General features: G+C 37.8%; 1 protein-coding gene across 4 annotated transcripts in view; it reads left to right on the top strand.

Moving 5' to 3' along the window:
- PATJ (PATJ crumbs cell polarity complex component) overlaps nt 1–16,943 on the top strand; it is a 361,962-nt gene that overhangs the window by 10,056 nt on the left and 334,963 nt on the right. For all 4 annotated transcript variants that reach the window (XM_019449080.2, XM_019449079.2, XM_019449078.2 and 1 more), the window contains exons 2-6: nt 4,554–4,610; nt 4,709–4,875; nt 7,729–7,923; nt 9,457–9,596; nt 14,787–14,982. In XM_019449080.2, coding sequence (XP_019304625.2) covers nt 4,589–4,610; nt 4,709–4,875; nt 7,729–7,923; nt 9,457–9,596; nt 14,787–14,982 — 720 coding nt within the window. In that variant the 5' untranslated portion in view covers nt 4,554–4,588. The remainder of the gene's footprint in view (nt 1–4,553; nt 4,611–4,708; nt 4,876–7,728; nt 7,924–9,456; nt 9,597–14,786; nt 14,983–16,943) is intronic.

The raw sequence follows: 16,943 nt of genomic DNA, 5'->3' as shown, positions 1-16,943 counted from the left end.
TTCTCATTCCACACATCCCCACTCAGGCTTAGTCACTCTCCCTTTGTGATTTCACTTAGTACATGGCACACACCTCTACTATTTATAGGCCTTATGATATATCCTGTTGTGTTGTCATGATCTTTGTATCTGTGTGCTGTCTCACTAGGCCATGTTCGCCATTATCTTTTTGTCTTTTTCAGCTATAAAATTAAGACATACTTTTAAAATAAAGTTTAAACAGCACTAAAATCTATAAAAATCTAAGTTTTTAATCTTGGCATCCTTATTTTTACTTTTTAGAAGTAATCACTATAAAATTGACTACCTTTCTAAAACTAGAAACCTACGCATGAGTACATATTTTTTTTTATAAATTGTTTATGAGAGAGAGCTTGTTCTCAAAAATAAGCAAACATTAAAAAATAAAAATCCATGAACAGCTTTAAGTTTCTCTTGCTTCCTTTGGAGTGCAAAGGTCAGGTTGTACTATGTTCTGTATCCTGATGCAGAGTGGTTGAGAGAAGGCTGTACTTAAAAAGACTGGGTTCAAGTCCTAGGTCTACCCTTAACTTCTTATATGTGCTTGGACATGTTCCATTTTGCTTCCATTTTTTTTTTTTTTTAAGTTTGTTTTGAGAGAGTGTGTGGGGAAGGGGTGGAGAGAATCCCAAACAGGTTCCACGCCCAGTATGGAGCCGGATGTGGGGCTCAATCTTAGCACTGTGAGATCGCAACCTGAATCGAAATCAAGAGTCCATGCTTAATGGACTGAGCTACCCAGGTGCCCCAACATATTTTTTTCCCTCACAAAAAGAAAATGCACCTATCCTGAAAGTTGCTGTTTTCCCTATTCAGTTGTGAGTGTTAGGTAATATCCCTGTGTTAACATAGGGGGTTGAATTGTCAAAGCATGCTCATGTGAATGAGAGATCAAACTTCAAACCAGCACCAAAGCTTACTCATGATTCAGTGATTACAGGTAGGAGTTAGGCACAGACATTCCTTCCTGGAGGAGTACCCAGCCAGTAGGCATTCCAAAGAATGTCACTTTTCTTCTTAGGACATATTATCAACACACTTATGAAACCTAGTTATGTGTAGACATTAAGTAACGTATAAATGTATTTCTGACACACTTCAGTCACAGTTTTTAATTTATTTACAGGAATAAAGTACAACCTTAGGACACATTGTTGTTTTGTTTTAGATTACTGGACAAGTTCTCAATAATATATATGGAAACCTTTTTTTTTTTTTTTTAATGTTTATTTATTTGAGAGAGAGAGAGCGAGAGAGAGCATGAGCAAGGGAGGGGCAGAGAGAGAGGGAGACACAAAATCTGAATCAGGCTCCAGGCTCTGAGCTGTCAGCACAGAGCCCGATGCGGGGCTCAAACCTGTGAACTGTGAGATCATGACCTGAGTTGAAGTCGGATGCTTAACCGACTGAGCCACCTAGGCGCCTCTGGAAACATTTTTCTATAAGGAAACCTTTTGTTTTTGGGGAATCCTGAGTTTTATACTCTACGAGTTAGACAAATGTAAAATATCTGTGTGATTATCTCCTATTTTCTAGTCAGCCATGCCCCATAATTCCACATATTCTCAGATTATTTACAAAAAGCAATTAGGACAGATCAGGTATTTCCTGACATTTAAAAACATGGGCTATTACCTATTAAAAATCTTTAGAGGGTTTGCGAGGGGGTTTGGTTATCAAGCTGGCTATCCCTCCCTGAAGGAGGGAGCCACAGGCTTACTGTTAACCCTTTCCCTCCCATTGTCATTTCAATACAGTCAGACCTACTTTATTATTGTAATGACTGACTACTTTTTTTTTTAGAAGTAGTACTTTTTAATTTTTTTTTTTTTTTACATTTATTTATTTTTGACAGAGACAGAGTACAAGCAGGGGGAGGGGCAGAGAGAGAATGAGACACAGAATCTGAGGTTCCAGGCTCTGAGCTGTCAGCACAGAGCCTGATGTGGGGCTCAAACTCACAGACCGTGAGATCATGACCTGAGCCAAAGTTGGACGCTTAACCAACTGAGCCACCCAGGCACCCCATGACTGACTACTTTTGATAGTTTAATTTTTCCAGGAGTTTTGTTCTTAAAAACAATGAAGTAAATATTCTTGTACACACATCTGTGTGCCCGTCTGCAAGTATTTCTTTAAGAGAGACCCTCAGAAGTAGATATTCTGGGTAAAAGAGAATGCAAATTTAATATATTGATAGCTATTGCTAAGTTGCTCTCCTAAAAGGTTGTGCAAATTTATATTCCCGCCTGTTTTTCCATGACATCTATGCTACATGCGGTTATTCATTTAAAAAAATTGCCAACTTGACAGTAAAAAATAGCATCTCATAGTTTTAGCTTGCATTCTTTATTTCAGAGTGGTTGATGTATTAATGACCACAAAGCTGCTCTTGTCAATCCTCTTGGGCCTTAGGCTGCTATAGAAAAGGACAGTGCCATTGTAACTGTCTTTTGTTACTCAGTTACCTGTCAATGGGTAGTTGTAAAGGTTGCACAGTTGAGATGCTGAGCTCATTGGTAGCGTTTCTGTGATGCTCTTATTCAGCAATTCTTTCTCACTGAATCCAGTGTTTGGATGGAATACATGGACCTTTTATCAGTGCAGATGGCATCCCTTACTGGCTTTTAATATGCTTTCTTCTTAGTGACCTTGAATTAGAAGATAAAGACCTCATTCAGCAACTGTATCCAGAGTTGATGTAGGAAAATTTGGACTCCTGTTTCTCTGATGATTTATTACCGTCTAGTGTACGATTAGGACAAGTGACCGCTCTGAAAGTGCCATTTTGGTCAGAGCAGAGGGTTTGCTAGCATTTTGAGTTGTTACATTTGAGTTGAGTTCCATTTTAGGTATTTAATTTATTTGAATAAGTCACTGGAATTAAAAAAACAGAAAATGCCAATATATTGGGTGGTTACCTTTTGGAGACTCAGATGCACTTGGATCCGGGATCATTTGTGCAGTTGGGGACTTTTTTCCCCCTAATCTCTCTAAAATCATCTTCATCTCTTAATTTAGATGTTCTTTTCCAGCCCAGGCTCCTTTTTACAAAATCAACTTTATTAAAGTATAATTTAGGGGCAACTGGGTGGCTCAGTTGGTTAAATATCCGACTTCGTCTCAAGTCATGATCTCACCATCTGCCGTCCATGAGTTCAAGCCCCACGTCAGATTCTGTGCTGACAGCTTAGAGCCTGGAGCCTGCTTGGGATTCTGTGTCTTCCTCTCTCACTGCTCCTCCCCTACTCAAGCTCCGTGTGTGTGTGTGTGTGTGTGTGTGTGTGTGTGTGTCTCTGTCTCTCTTTCTCAAAAATAAACGTTAAAAAAAATTGAAGTTAATTTACATACAATAAAATGTACTGATTTAAAGAATATAAGCCAATGAATTTTGACAAATGTAGGCATCTGTGTGAATAGTACCCCATTCAAAACTTAGAACATTTCCATTTCCCCCAAAAGCTCCCTCAAATCCCTTCCCAGTCAGCTCCTTTCTACCCTGCCCAGGTAAACTAATTTATAGCTATAGATTGAACTTCATGTGAATGGGATCATACAGTCTGTAACCTTTTTTGTCTTGTTTCTTTCACTCAACATTTGAGGGATTTTTGAGAACAATCCGTGTTGTGTATATTCATAATTTTTTTCCTTTTTATTTCCAAATATTCTGTTTATGTTCTATAACATGTACATTCATCTGTTATTAGACATTTGGGGTTTTGTAGTTCAGAGCTTTTATAAATAAAAATGCTATGAACCTTCATATACAGCTCTTCTGTGAATTCATATTTTCATTTTTCTTGGGTAAGTATTTAAGAGTGGAAGTGCTGAATCATACAGCAAGTGTATTTTTAACTTTATAAGAAACTACGAAACAACTTTTCAAAGCGTATGTGCATCTTATGTTCTTACTAGTGACATATGAGAGTTCTGGTTGCTTCACATCTTTGTCAACAGTCAATAAATTGTTTTTCTTTCTAGTTTTAGCCATCTTAGCACCTCATTGTAGTTTTTTGTTTTTTTAAGTATTTTTTAATATTTATTTATTTATTTTGAGAGGAGGAGAGAATCCCAAGCAGGCTGTGTCTGCCAGCGTGGAGCCCATGAACTGTGAGATCGTGATCTGAACTGAAATCAAGGGTTGGACACTTAACCAGCTAAGCCACCTAGGTGCCTCAAATTGTAGCTTTTTTTTTTTTTTTTTTTTTTTGAATGTTTCTTTATTTTTGAGGGAGGGGAGGGGCAAAGAGAGAGAGACAGACAGAGGATCTGAAGCGGCCTCTGTGCTGGTATCAGAGAGCGCGGCCCGGGGCTCCAACCCACAAAGTGTGAGATCCTGACCTGAGCCAAAGTCAGACACATAACTGACAGAGCCACCCAGTCACCCCCCAAATTGTAGTTTTAATTTGAATTTCCTGAGTGAAGTCTTTTGATGAAGAACATTCTTGATGTTTTCTTTAATTTTTTTACAGTACTATAGAAAAGTATATGCTAATTGAAATTCATCTTTTGTATTTTAAAATTTTCTTTAGGTTTCTTTAGAAGAGATTGAACACAGTAATTCAAAATGCCTGAAAATCCTGCTCCAGGTATGCTAGCTACACACTTCTATCAGTGAATTAACGATTCAAACGATTCAAATGATGATGGGATTAACTTGTACTCTGGTTATCCTTCTTCAAACAAGATAAACTGCAGGTCTTACAAGTTCTTGATCGGCTGAAAACGAAACTGCAGGAGAAGGGGGACACATCGCAGAATGAAAAACTCTCTCTGTTTTATGAAACACTAAAGAGCCCTCTCTTCAATCAGATCCTTACACTTCAGCAGTCCATCAAGCAACTGAGAGGGCAAGTAAGTTACTCATCAGGGCTTTACGTGTTGGTATGTTCAAGAAAGAAAGAGTTAGAGACAAACTTGTCTCTCGGTGCACTTAATTCAACAGGGAGACTGTACTGGGACCTGCGACCTACAGGTAGCATTGCACGGATAGATTCAAATGTTTGCGATGGGTGCCTGTTTGGCTCAGTCCGTAAAGCATGCACTCTTGGTCTCAGGGTCCTACGTTCAAGCCGCACATTGGGTGTAGAGCTTACTTAAAAAATATATACATTGATGATAAATTTTGTGTTTAGAATATAAGTTGTCCTTATTTAAATATGTAAAGGTCAGATACCTTCAGACTTCCCAACATTTTCTTCAGAATATAAAATAGTGTTGAGCTTAAATATATTTTCTTCATGAAGCCATTTTTTTCTAGCGAGAAGTGATCATACCCTTGTACCATATTACTTACACCTCCCAATTATCAAATATTTATCAAATAAATGTTAAATGTCATGGATTTTCCGATTAGAAAGGTCTCAGAAGCAGTATAACTGGTGTTTTACCTGTGTTTTCTCTACTACATACAGTATTGTACCCGGAGTCTTAGGGTTTCCACACACATGTGTTGAATTATAGATCACATGGCAGCAGTTCTTAGAGTGATATCAATTAATAGTTTTAACTGTCCTCTTGGTTGCTGTTTTTTGGGGTCACGGAGGGCAAATGGATTTTAAATCATCTATTTTAGAAGGTGAGCTTGAAGAGTAGCTCTCCTATGGATTACATTTGGGCAGAGTTTTAATTTTTTTTTAATTTATTTTAGAGAGAGAGAGAGAGAGAGAGAGTACAAATGAGGAAGGGGTAGAGAGAGAGGGAGATACAGAATCTGAAGCAGGCTCCAGCCTCTGAGCTGTCAGCACAGAGCCCGATGCAGGACTCAAACCCACCAACCGTGAGATCATGACCTGGGCCGAGGTCGGAGGCTTAACCGACTGAGCCACCCAGGTGCCCCTGGGCAGAATTTTAAATGTAATTGGAGATTATGTAGCAGAACATTGTTAAGTGAAAATTAACAAAATCTAGGAAAAATGATTTTTGCTAATAAACCAAAATGGCTGCCCATAAATATTTAGCAAGTGATTTTTCTTATGACAAATTAAGGATTAAAGTCCACACATATGTCTTTTTGTGAATTTCTTTCTCTGGATCAGATTTAAACCATAATTTTAGAACTCCCCATGTTGATGCTTTGGTACTATAGTCCCTGGCCAGGGGATGAGTCCTATAGAGCAAGTGAATGCTATTAATAGCAATAGAAATTGGGAAGGGTTACTACAAATCTGTTGCTCTTATTGGACGAAGAGTGGAATTGACCAACCACTCCATCATAATAACTATCTTTTGTATTTATATAGTTTGCAGTTGTTATATGCATAATCATTGTATCCATTCAACTGTAAAATCTGAATTTTTTTGAGTGTTTTCATAGAGTTTTGGTGGGTATTGATTTTTTTTTTCCCCTATGTGGTCCTATTGACATTTGTTCTTGATGTTACCTTTATTCTGATGTGTTGGCACTCCTGTATATATATATATATATACGTATATATATATATATGTATATATATATATATATACGTATATATATATGTATATATATATATATACGTATATATATATATATACACACACACACATATATATACATATATATGTATATATATATGTATATATATATACACATATATATATATATTTATGTTTATTTATTTTGAGAGTGCGAGAGCATGTACACAATGGGGAGGGGCAGAGGGAGTGAGAGAGAGAATCCCAAGCAGGCCCCAAGCTGTCTGTCAGTGCAGAGCCTGACATGGGGCTCGACCTCACAAATTGTGAGATCATGACCTGAGCCGAAATTAAGAGTCAGACACTGACTGAGCCACCCAGGCGCCCTTCAACCAGTGAGATTTTATTTTATTTCTCAATTTTTTTTAATGTTTATTTATTTTTGAGACACACACACACACACACACACACACACACACACACACACACAGCATGAGTGGGGGAGGGGCAGAGAGAGAGGGAGACACAACATCTCAAGCAGGCTCCATCCAGGCTCTGAGCTGTCAGCACAGAGCCCAATGCAGGGCTTGAACCCACGAACTGTGAGATCATGACCTGAACTGAAGTCAGACACTTAACTGACTGAGCCACCCAGGCACCTCTCAGCCAATGATATTTTAAAAATTAACTTCTATTATTCACCATAACTATAGGTTTCTTTCCCCTCCCCCCACTTTTTTTCTATACCATGTAAGTATAAACAGTACTCGTTTGCTGCTAATCTTGGTCAAGTTCCTTAACCTGTGAATCAGTTTTCATGTTCACAAAATGGAATAATATCTTTTAGGGCTATTGTAAGGATTAAATGAGATAATATGTAAGAGTCTGGTGTAGTACTTTGCTCATAGCAATCATTCATTAAATACTGTTACTGTTATTTTTGTTTCAATTACCTGTGGATCTTTTGTGGCCTTCTACATGGAAACGCAAAAGGGATCAGGGTCTTACATGTTTATCTGACTGGTTGTACCTGTGTATAAGAAGTGTAATGAGCTGTTGTACATGCTGTTAACTTAGGATGATGGTAGAAGGCAGGAAGCAACATATTTTAAACTATTAAATATTCTGTGCAATACTAAATAAAAAAATTTTTAACCTTACAAACACACAGATTCATGTATCTGTATCTTATTTATTTCTTGTGTAAATATTTAATATGCAATTTATACATGTAATGGGGAAAATAGAATATTTAATAAGTAATTTCTTTTGTGTAGGTTTCTGTTAATGATTCTCTTGTTTTCTCTCTGACAGCTCAGCCACATACCCTCAGATTGTTCAGCCAACTTTGATTTTTCTAGGAAAGGTTTATTAGTGTTTACAGATGGTGCCATTACTAACGGGAATGCCCAAAGACCCTCTAATAACCTGACTGCCTCTGGGTTGTTTCCTTGGACTCCTAATCTGGGAAATGAAGACTTTAATTCAGTCATTCAACAGATGGCTCAGGTAAAGTTATATCTTGTCATGGGACTATTTTGCTATATTTTTCCTCTTATAGGTTAAAAAAGAAAACAATACTCTTTAAAAAAAAAAAAAACTCTTTGCCTTAAAATTAGTTTCTGTGTGTGTGGTTTGCTTGCAGTTTTATATTGTTAGGAGAGATTGATACTATTTTTAACCTGTGTATTAGACATTTATTGACTTAAAATTACGCAAGGAAAATATCTGAGTGTGGCAAGGAGTTTTTAGACAATTCAGTTTGACATATCTCTGCACTTGAAAGGGATTCTTAGGATTTTGGTCATAGGAGGAAAATTGATGTCTACCAGAAGTGATGAAGCTCCTTTGAAGCTATTTTTAATTTTTTATCAAGACAGAATTAATGAGAGTTAGACCTAATATAATTTGGAAAATCTAGGGAAACATTTGAAGGAGTCATCCAGTTTTACCCCTTGTACTATTAAAAATTAAATAGTTGAAATTTTGGATGTGTTAATGTTTGTTTACCTCACCTTCTAATAAGTATCTTTAAAAAAAAAAAAATGAAACATGAGTTTTAGAGTTAAATAGAATCGGTTAAGGTGTGATATTTAAATATTCTATACCTAATTCCTTTTTTGACTTTATAGCTCTATCCTATTAATTTGACTAATAATTAAAAAAAATTTCTTTTTTAACGTTTATTCTTAGGAGGAGAGAGAGAGAGCGCGCGCGAGCGCATGAGCAGGGGAGGGGCAGAGAGAGGAAGACACAGAATCCTAAGCAGGCTCTAGGCTCTGAGATGTCAGCACAGTTGACGTGGGGCTCAAACTCAGGACCCATGAGATCATGACCTGAGCCGAAGTCAGATGCTTAACTGACTGAGCCACCCAGGCGCCCCTAATGTAACGCTTTTGTTATATGATTACATTTATGAAGTTCTCATGTCATAAATGTAGTTATTAACTAAAGCAATAAAATATGTGTTTGTTACAGGTTGAACCCATTTGAATGGTGGCCTTTCCATAATATTTTGAGTTAACCTAATAAAGTGGAATATTAATTCATCACAATAAAATTAAAAATTAGACCCTAAAAAATGCAGCTGGCTGTAACTTCGGCTGAACACTAACACATTCTCGATATCTATTTTGCTTTCCTCATTGAAAAATGTATTTTTCATGGAAAGAATTTAGAGAAATTCAGTGTAAAAAGTAATCTAGAATTTACTGTGGAAAAAGATGTTTTTCTCGGGAATTTTCATCCAGCTTGGGCTTCATCTCATAACGTGAATGAAGTGTGAAAATACCTCTCCGATTCCCTGAGGTTGCAGAATACTGCACATTCCCTCTCGTGTTCTACTGAAAATAACCAAGTGAGAGCATTTCCAGAAATAATTTATTGCTGAAATTCTGAGATTTTTTGGATAGAGATGACTTAAGAGAAGCTGTTTTTTGTGTTATTCACAAAAATAGCAATTTTAGTTCTTTGGAAAGGGTATGGTAGTTAAATATACTTTATTGACTTTTCCTATTTTTTTTTTTAATCCCCCTTCATTAGGGTCGCCAAATTGAATATATCGAGATAGAACGACCTTCAACTGGAGGCCTGGGATTCAGTGTGGTGGCCCTTAGAAGTCAAAATCTGGGAGAAGTTGATATCTTTGTGAAGGAGGTGCAGCCGGGGAGTATAGCAGACAGGTGAGGAGGGCATTCCCTCTGTGTTTTGCTAATTTTTTTCTGATAATTCTGAAAATGTTATAAAGGAAATAAGAAACTAGTAATGAAAACAGTTAATGGTAGCAGCTAACACTTGCTCTCTTCCTATGCATTCGTCAGGCCTTTTGCAGATATTCTCCCATGTACTTGTGGCAGCGATCCAGCTGGTAGTATCATTGCCCTGTTTTATAGATGAGAAAGCTGGGTTTCAGAGAGGTTCAGCACTTTACCTGCAGTCACAGAGCTGTTGGCGCTGGAACCACGAGCCGTGATAGGATTCCAAGACAGCCGGACTCCAAAGCTAGTGCCCTCTTCCACCACATTCTCCCACAGTTGAACATGGCATTTTAGCTGTGTCTGATCAGTAAGATGGAAATACTGAAATTTGCATCTTAAGATTATAACAGCTGTTTTGGTGGTCATGTCACACTGTTATTTCTCTTATCAATTAAAAGCTTCCTCAAATCTATGTGATTCCCCCTATTGTACATGTACTATTTTATTAAAATAAATTTTTTTTTAATGTTTATTTACTTTTTGAGAGAGAGAGAGTGAGAGAGAGAGAAACAGAGAAACAGAGCGTGAGCAGGGGAGGGGCAGAGAGAGAATGAGACAGATTCCAGAGCAGGCTCCAGGCTCTGAGCTGTCAGCACAGAGCCTGACGTGGGGCTCGAACTCACAAACTGTGAGTTCATGACCTGAGCTGAAGTCAGATGCTTGACTGACTGAGCCACCCAGGTGCCCCTTATTATTATTACTATTGTTATTATTGTTTGTTTTGTTTTATTTATTATTACTTTTTAAAAATTTACATCAAAGTTAGCATATAGTACAACAATGATTTCAGGAGTAGATTCCTTAATGCCCCTTACCCATTAAGCCCATCTCCCCTCCCTGAACCCCTCCAGTAACCCTCTGTTCTCCATATTTAAGAGTCTCTTATGTTTTGTACCCCTCCCTGTTTTTATATTATTTTTGCTTCCCTTCCCTTCCCTTATGTTCATCTGTTCTGTCATGAAGTCCTCATACGAGTGAAGTCATATGATATTTGTCTTTCTCTGACTAATTTTGCTTAGCATAATATCCTCTAGTTCCATCCACGTAGTTGCAAATGGCAAGATTTCATTCTTTTTGATTGCTGAGTATATATTTTTTTATTTTTAAGAGGTATGTGCAAGCCTTGTATTTTGTTTCTATATGATTCAGGTCCTTGGTTATTCATTTAACGAGTACACTGTTATTCATCACAGTTCTACTGCCTGTTAGAATAATGGCAACAGTACTGGTACTATTATAAAAAAAATTCTCACCCAATAATAAATTTTTGAATTCACATTCTGCATTCATGGGGTATGAGTTCTAGTCTCTCTAACTGAAAGTTCAGAAATAATGGATTTCCATGACTTTGCAGCTTTTCTTCTGCCATGTCATGCAACATTTCCTCAAGTATTTTCTGAGGAACCTTAGCAATGGTTAGATATATTTGAGAAATTCTATCCTGTTCTTGGAGATTGGGTATACATAGTTAGGGTAACCATATAATTTATTGTCCATGTTGGGAGAGTTTTGGGACTGAGAGGGTATGCAGTTAGTGACACTGAGCCAGCAGGTATAGAGTAAGACTATTCTGACAAACCTAAGACAATCCCGGGTGAGCCTGGGCCTTGGGTCACTTACCATTAGTTTACCATAGGCTTTGAAGTCCCTGGACAAAAAGCCTATTTAACTTTGATTGGCCCAACTTTTATTTTTATTTTTTTTAAATTAAAAATTATTATTGGGATATAATTCACATAATATAAATGTCACTGTTCTAAAATGTACAGTTCACTAGTTTTTAGTGTATCTTCAATGTTATGCAAACTTTTTGTGGTCAGTCCTGTGTCTGAGTTGCTCTGTATGAAGTCTGTAATTACAGAGTGAGGTGAGCATTTCCAAAAAGTGGAATTTGATGTGTCAGCATGTAAACAACCTTTACTAAGACTAAGTGGTCAGGTGACTTCCCAGAGACCACAGTGCTTGGCAGAAAACTTGAGACAGTGGGGTCTGCGAAGAGGAGAAGGTGTTAGAAGAATAAAGAGACTGTCTTGACAGTAGTCCTATGGAGAGATGGAATACAGCTCCTATTCTTGGAGTGAGGCTGCTGTGTATCTGGTGTAGGAATTTAGTGCAAGACAGTATGAGAAGAGACTGGAGAGAGGTGGTGGTCAGTTATTCATGACTTCCTAGGTCATGTGAAATGTATCACGATCAGTTCTTCCTTTCTCCTGAGGACTTTCCACATAGAACTGTGCTATTTTAGGATCTTACCTAAGACCTACCTGTGCTATTTTGACTCTCAAAGTAATGGGAATCCATTATTTTCAAATGTTGCAATGGAGAGACAAGAATTGGTCTCCCCTTGAGTGAAAAATATGAATTCAATATATACAAACAGTATGGAGGAGTTAAATTATAGTAGCAGGAAAACTAATTCTGTTCAACTTTAGAATGCATCAAAATCATATTTTCCAGGAGATTTCACTTCTCTACAACTTGTTTATCTGGGGTTGAGTGTATATTCCCTGAGCAGTTACTAACTGGAAAGAAACGCAGTGTCTTGGCAGTCTATTGGGTAGGGGGAAGGTAGATTAATATAGGTTGATTTCCAGAAAACAGAAGATTTGAATGTGAGTAAATTAAGAACTTACACAAAATCAGTTACATCAGGGTTGAAAAGACTCAAGAGTATCCATTCATTTGGGATTAATTAAGAAATTTTCCTTAACGAACAAACTGAATAGGAATTTAGGTGAAGAAGTCAGAAAGGAGGACATTGGAGATGGGAAAATGGAAGTGATTTCTGGTATCGTCCTATAGTGGTCACATTTTAAAATAAATGTTTCTTTCAGACTTGGGAAAGGTTCACAAGCAACATTCTCAATTTAATATATGTATATTTCAAAATTATGAAAGTAATACATGTATATAATAGAAAATTATAGAATATATAATAAACTACTTTCCCCTCCCCCAAACATCTAGGACTTTGACTACCCTGAGACAACTAGGAAATACCTTAGAATGGTTTCTTTTTATAAAGACAAGGTCATGGAGCATATACAATTTTTAATCTTACTTTTATCTCTTAACACAAGCCTTTCCTAATATTAATAAAAGGACATATAAGCAACATTTTTTTTTAAAGTTTATTCTGAGAGAGAGAGAGAGAACACAGCAGAGAGGGAGAGAAAGACAGAGAACGCCAAACAGGCTCTGCACTGTCAGCACAGAACCTGACTTGGGGCTCGAACTCATGAACTGTGCGGTCATGACCTGAGCCAAAACCAAGAGTCAGACACTCAGCCAACTGAGCCATCCAGGCACTCCTATATAAGCAACATTTTTAATGGTACCTGATTTATCATGAGAGCCATCCACAATTTCGACATCAAAAATAGATATTTCATATCTAACTTGCTAGTTTCTTTTTTTTTAGTTTTTATTTATTTAGTAATCTCTACACCCAACATGGGGCTCAAACTCACAACCCTGAGATCAAGAACTGCATGCTCCTCTGATCTTGCTAGTTTCACAGGAGAACCTAAAACATGAGTGTCCTCAGAAAACTTAGAATTTTAAAGGATTTACCTAGCTCTGTCTACAGCATATTTAATATAAATGAATACTCAGTGAGTGGTAAATGAGTGGTTTAGATCATTGTGATAATGAGGTAAGTGATGGGGGGAGGGTGGGGGAGAGAGAGAAAGAGAGAGAGAGACAGACAGACAGCTGGATCATGGAAGGTGGATTGATTTTGGCCAAGTAAGTCAGAGGACAGTAAAGATGCAGGAAACCATCTACATGAGAGTGGGAAATGCCAGGCGTGTTTGAGTGGGGAAGAATAGATCAGAATAGTTGGAAAAGGGGTTTATGCAGGAAGGAAGCCAAGTTGGAAGGAGTGCTTGGGGACCAAATGTACAGGCCTTTGAATACAAACCAAGTTTATACTGTGTCCTTGAGCTCAGAAGTTACCAAATTCTGCCTGAGTACTTTTAAGAGGTGATTGTGAGGAGTAAATGAGATCATGCTTGTGAAGCATCTTGTGCAGTACCTGGCTAAATGACAAGTGCTTAGTAAATATTAACTGTAATAGAGGTGTTTTTTTCTTAAGATTTGCTAAATTCTTTTTTTTTTTTTAATGTTTATTTAAACATAGAGCATGAGAAGGGGAGGGGCAGAGAGAGAGGGAGACACAGTATCTGAAGCAGGCTCCAGGCTCTGAGCTGTTGGCACAGAGCCCTACGCAGGGCTTGAACCCACGAACCATGAGGCCATGACCTGAGCCAAAGTCGGACATTCGATTGACTAAGCCTCCCAGGCGCCCCAGGTTTTGCTAAATTCTTTTAAAAACAGTTCTTTTTTTGTTTTTTTTTGTTTGTTTGTTTGTTTTGTTTTCCTTTTACCTTGGTTAGCAGTTGGGCAGTTGGTGATTGGGATAGAAAAGGGCTTAGATAACAGATTTAGAAGTAATGTCTGCTGATTTTCAAGGAGAGTGGGGCCTAATTATTGACAAGTGTCAGAAAAGCAAGGGACGATGGAGATAGGATGACTCTGCTAGAGAGGAAGTTTTTGGTGAATTTGAGGATAGTTACCCCAGTGTGATATATGTTGAAGTCAGATTGGAAGGGGTTCAGAAGGATACAGTTCTTGCAATAATGGGGCAGTGTTTTACTTGCAAAACTTGGTAGTGGGGCTCCATACATTGCTTTTGCTTATTTTTCTAGCCAAATGTTTTTATCTATCTATCTATCTATCTATCTATCTCCATGCTCAAAGTGGGGCTTGAACTAAGGACTCTGACATCAAGAGTTGCATGCTCTACCAATGAGCCAGCCAGGTACCCCCCACCCCAAATGGTTTTTAAAGTATGTGTGTGTGTGTATGTGTGTGTGGGTGCACGCACACACGCATACATCCATACATGTGCATGCACACATGTTCAGGGATGCACCACTTAATTGGTTAATTAGCTAATAAGTGCTTTGCTGAAAAGCACTCTGAAGAGCTCTGTTATATAATTATTTGAGTAATTGTACTAAGTGAAATAGTGCCATAAGAAATAAACAGCTTCACTTGAATAGATTTTTTTTTAATGATGCTATTATATTACAACAAAATTTTCTTATTAAGGGATCAAAGATTAAGGGAAAATGACCAAATATTGGCTATTAATCACACACCGCTGGATCAGAACGTTTCCCATCAGCAAGCAATTGCATTATTGCAACAAACCACTGGATCTTTGCGTCTGGTCGTGGCCAGGGAACCAGGCCACATGAAGAGCAGTACGTCCACCAGTCTAACTGATACAACTGTGCCGGAAACCGTGAGTTGCAAACTTGGAAAAATAACTCAATTTTGAATTATGCCACTGATTTTAATAAGTGTAAAGACATTTAGAAGGTGTCATTTTACTTGTCATACTTTGAGAAAGATCATCTCTAAATATAGCATTAGCATATTAAACAAGATATTCTGTTTTTTCAACATCCTATGATTCTCCTCATTTAAGATTATCAGTTAACATAGAAGATGAATTGTAGTATTATGTTTAACTTATTTGGTGAGGGAAAGAGTCTCGTGTTCCTTGGTGCTGTAGGGAGTTCCTTAATTAAGCTGAGAGTTTTATTAGAGATTTACTATTAAGTATCTTAAGTAAGATTTAGTTATTTTATTCCAAAAATATTGAAAATTATTATTGAAAAAAATTTTTGTAAGTTAGATGGGATGTTTATGACTAGATTATTTATACTGCAAAATTACAGAAGTTTTCCTTTTCACGTAAGCATGCCTACTGAGCAATTTAAAAGAATAAAAGTAAGAGTCTCTTGGAAATCTTTGAATTTGGTTTATAACATTTTACGGATTTTGGCCTCCATCTTCAGAATGCAGGCTAATAAATCTCATTTTCTTATAACACTAAGTGCTAGCTGATTAATTTTCATTCACTGGGACAAAAGAAAAAATAGACCATCTGGGTACAGGACAAGGTCATAACACAAATTAATGTGTAGACATTTTCCCTGTTGCAATCAGTGATATTAATACAGTACAATTTACATAATAAATAGAATGTACAAAGTGGGAAAGTGCTTTGCACAGTGGGTAAGAACAAGGGCGCCGGAGCCAGGCTAAGGTGGGTTCGAGTCCAGTTCTTCCACTTTCTAGCTGTGTCCTATCAGGCAGGTTCCTTGACTCCCCCACACCTCAGTTTCTTCTTTTACTTGGAACTAGGAACAGCATCCACTTCACAGAGAGATTAAATGTGCAGATTAAATGAGAATGCGTGTGAAGAGCTAAGCATGGTGCTTGGTACAGAATTTACACTCTATGAGTATTAGCTGTGATCATTAATTCAGGTGTATTTTAGCAAATCTTTTTACTCCGCAGATACTAGGTAGTGTTCTAGATGTGAATTTATTAAGTGTTCCAATATTCTTGATCATTTAAAAAAAATTTTTTTTTAAACGTTTATCTTTATTTTTGAGGCAGAGAAAGAGCATGAGCGGGGGAGGGGCAGAGAGAGAGAGGGAGACACAGAATCCGAAGCAAGCTCCAGGCTCTGAGCTGTCAGCACAGAGCCCAATGTGGGGCTCGAACTCGTCAACTGCGAGATCATGACTTGAGCTGAAGTCAGACGCTCAACCGACTGAGCCACCCAGGCGCCCCAATTCCTGATCATTTTAACATTGCACAGTAACTTTCCAACTTAGTGTAATAGTAAAAGCAGTAAGTGTACCCTGCTGAACTTGAGATGGAAGATTTGGTTCTGCTTAGATTATGTGAATTTAATGCACATTTCTGGTGGGAACCTGCTACTTACAGGGAAAATGCGTATGTCTCTCAGTCTGTTTTGGACAGTCCTATTGCTAACATCTTCAGTGGGGCCTACCTTTCCTTTCCCTCATAACAGTCTGCTTAATTAGTCTCTTTATGTCCTTCTCAGCATTTCATTGTTCACATTGCTGCCCAATTAATCTTCCTAAATCACTGCTTTGTTCTTGTGCTCCCCTTTCTAAAACTTTCAGTTATTCCTTCTGCTAATCCAGTGAAGTAAATCCAATCTTTTTAAAAGAAGTTTTTTTAACATGTATTCATTTTTGAGAGAGAGAGAGAGGGTGAGTGGGGGGAGGTGCAGAGAGAGAGAGGGAGACACAGAATCCGAAGCAGGCTCCAGGCTCTGAGCTGTCAGCACAGCTGACGTGGGGCTTGAACTCACGGACCATGAGATCATGACCTGAGCTGAAGTCGGAAGCTCAACCAACTGAGCCACCCACGAGCCCCAAT

This window comes from Panthera pardus, unplaced genomic scaffold (assembly GCF_024362965.1).
Source record: "Panthera pardus isolate Hobbes unplaced genomic scaffold, ASM2436296v1 HiC_scaffold_11, whole genome shotgun sequence".
Taxonomy (NCBI): Eukaryota; Metazoa; Chordata; class Mammalia; order Carnivora; family Felidae; genus Panthera; species Panthera pardus.
The sequence above is the reverse complement of the archived record's forward strand: the minus strand, read 5'-3'. Positions and strand labels throughout refer to the sequence as shown.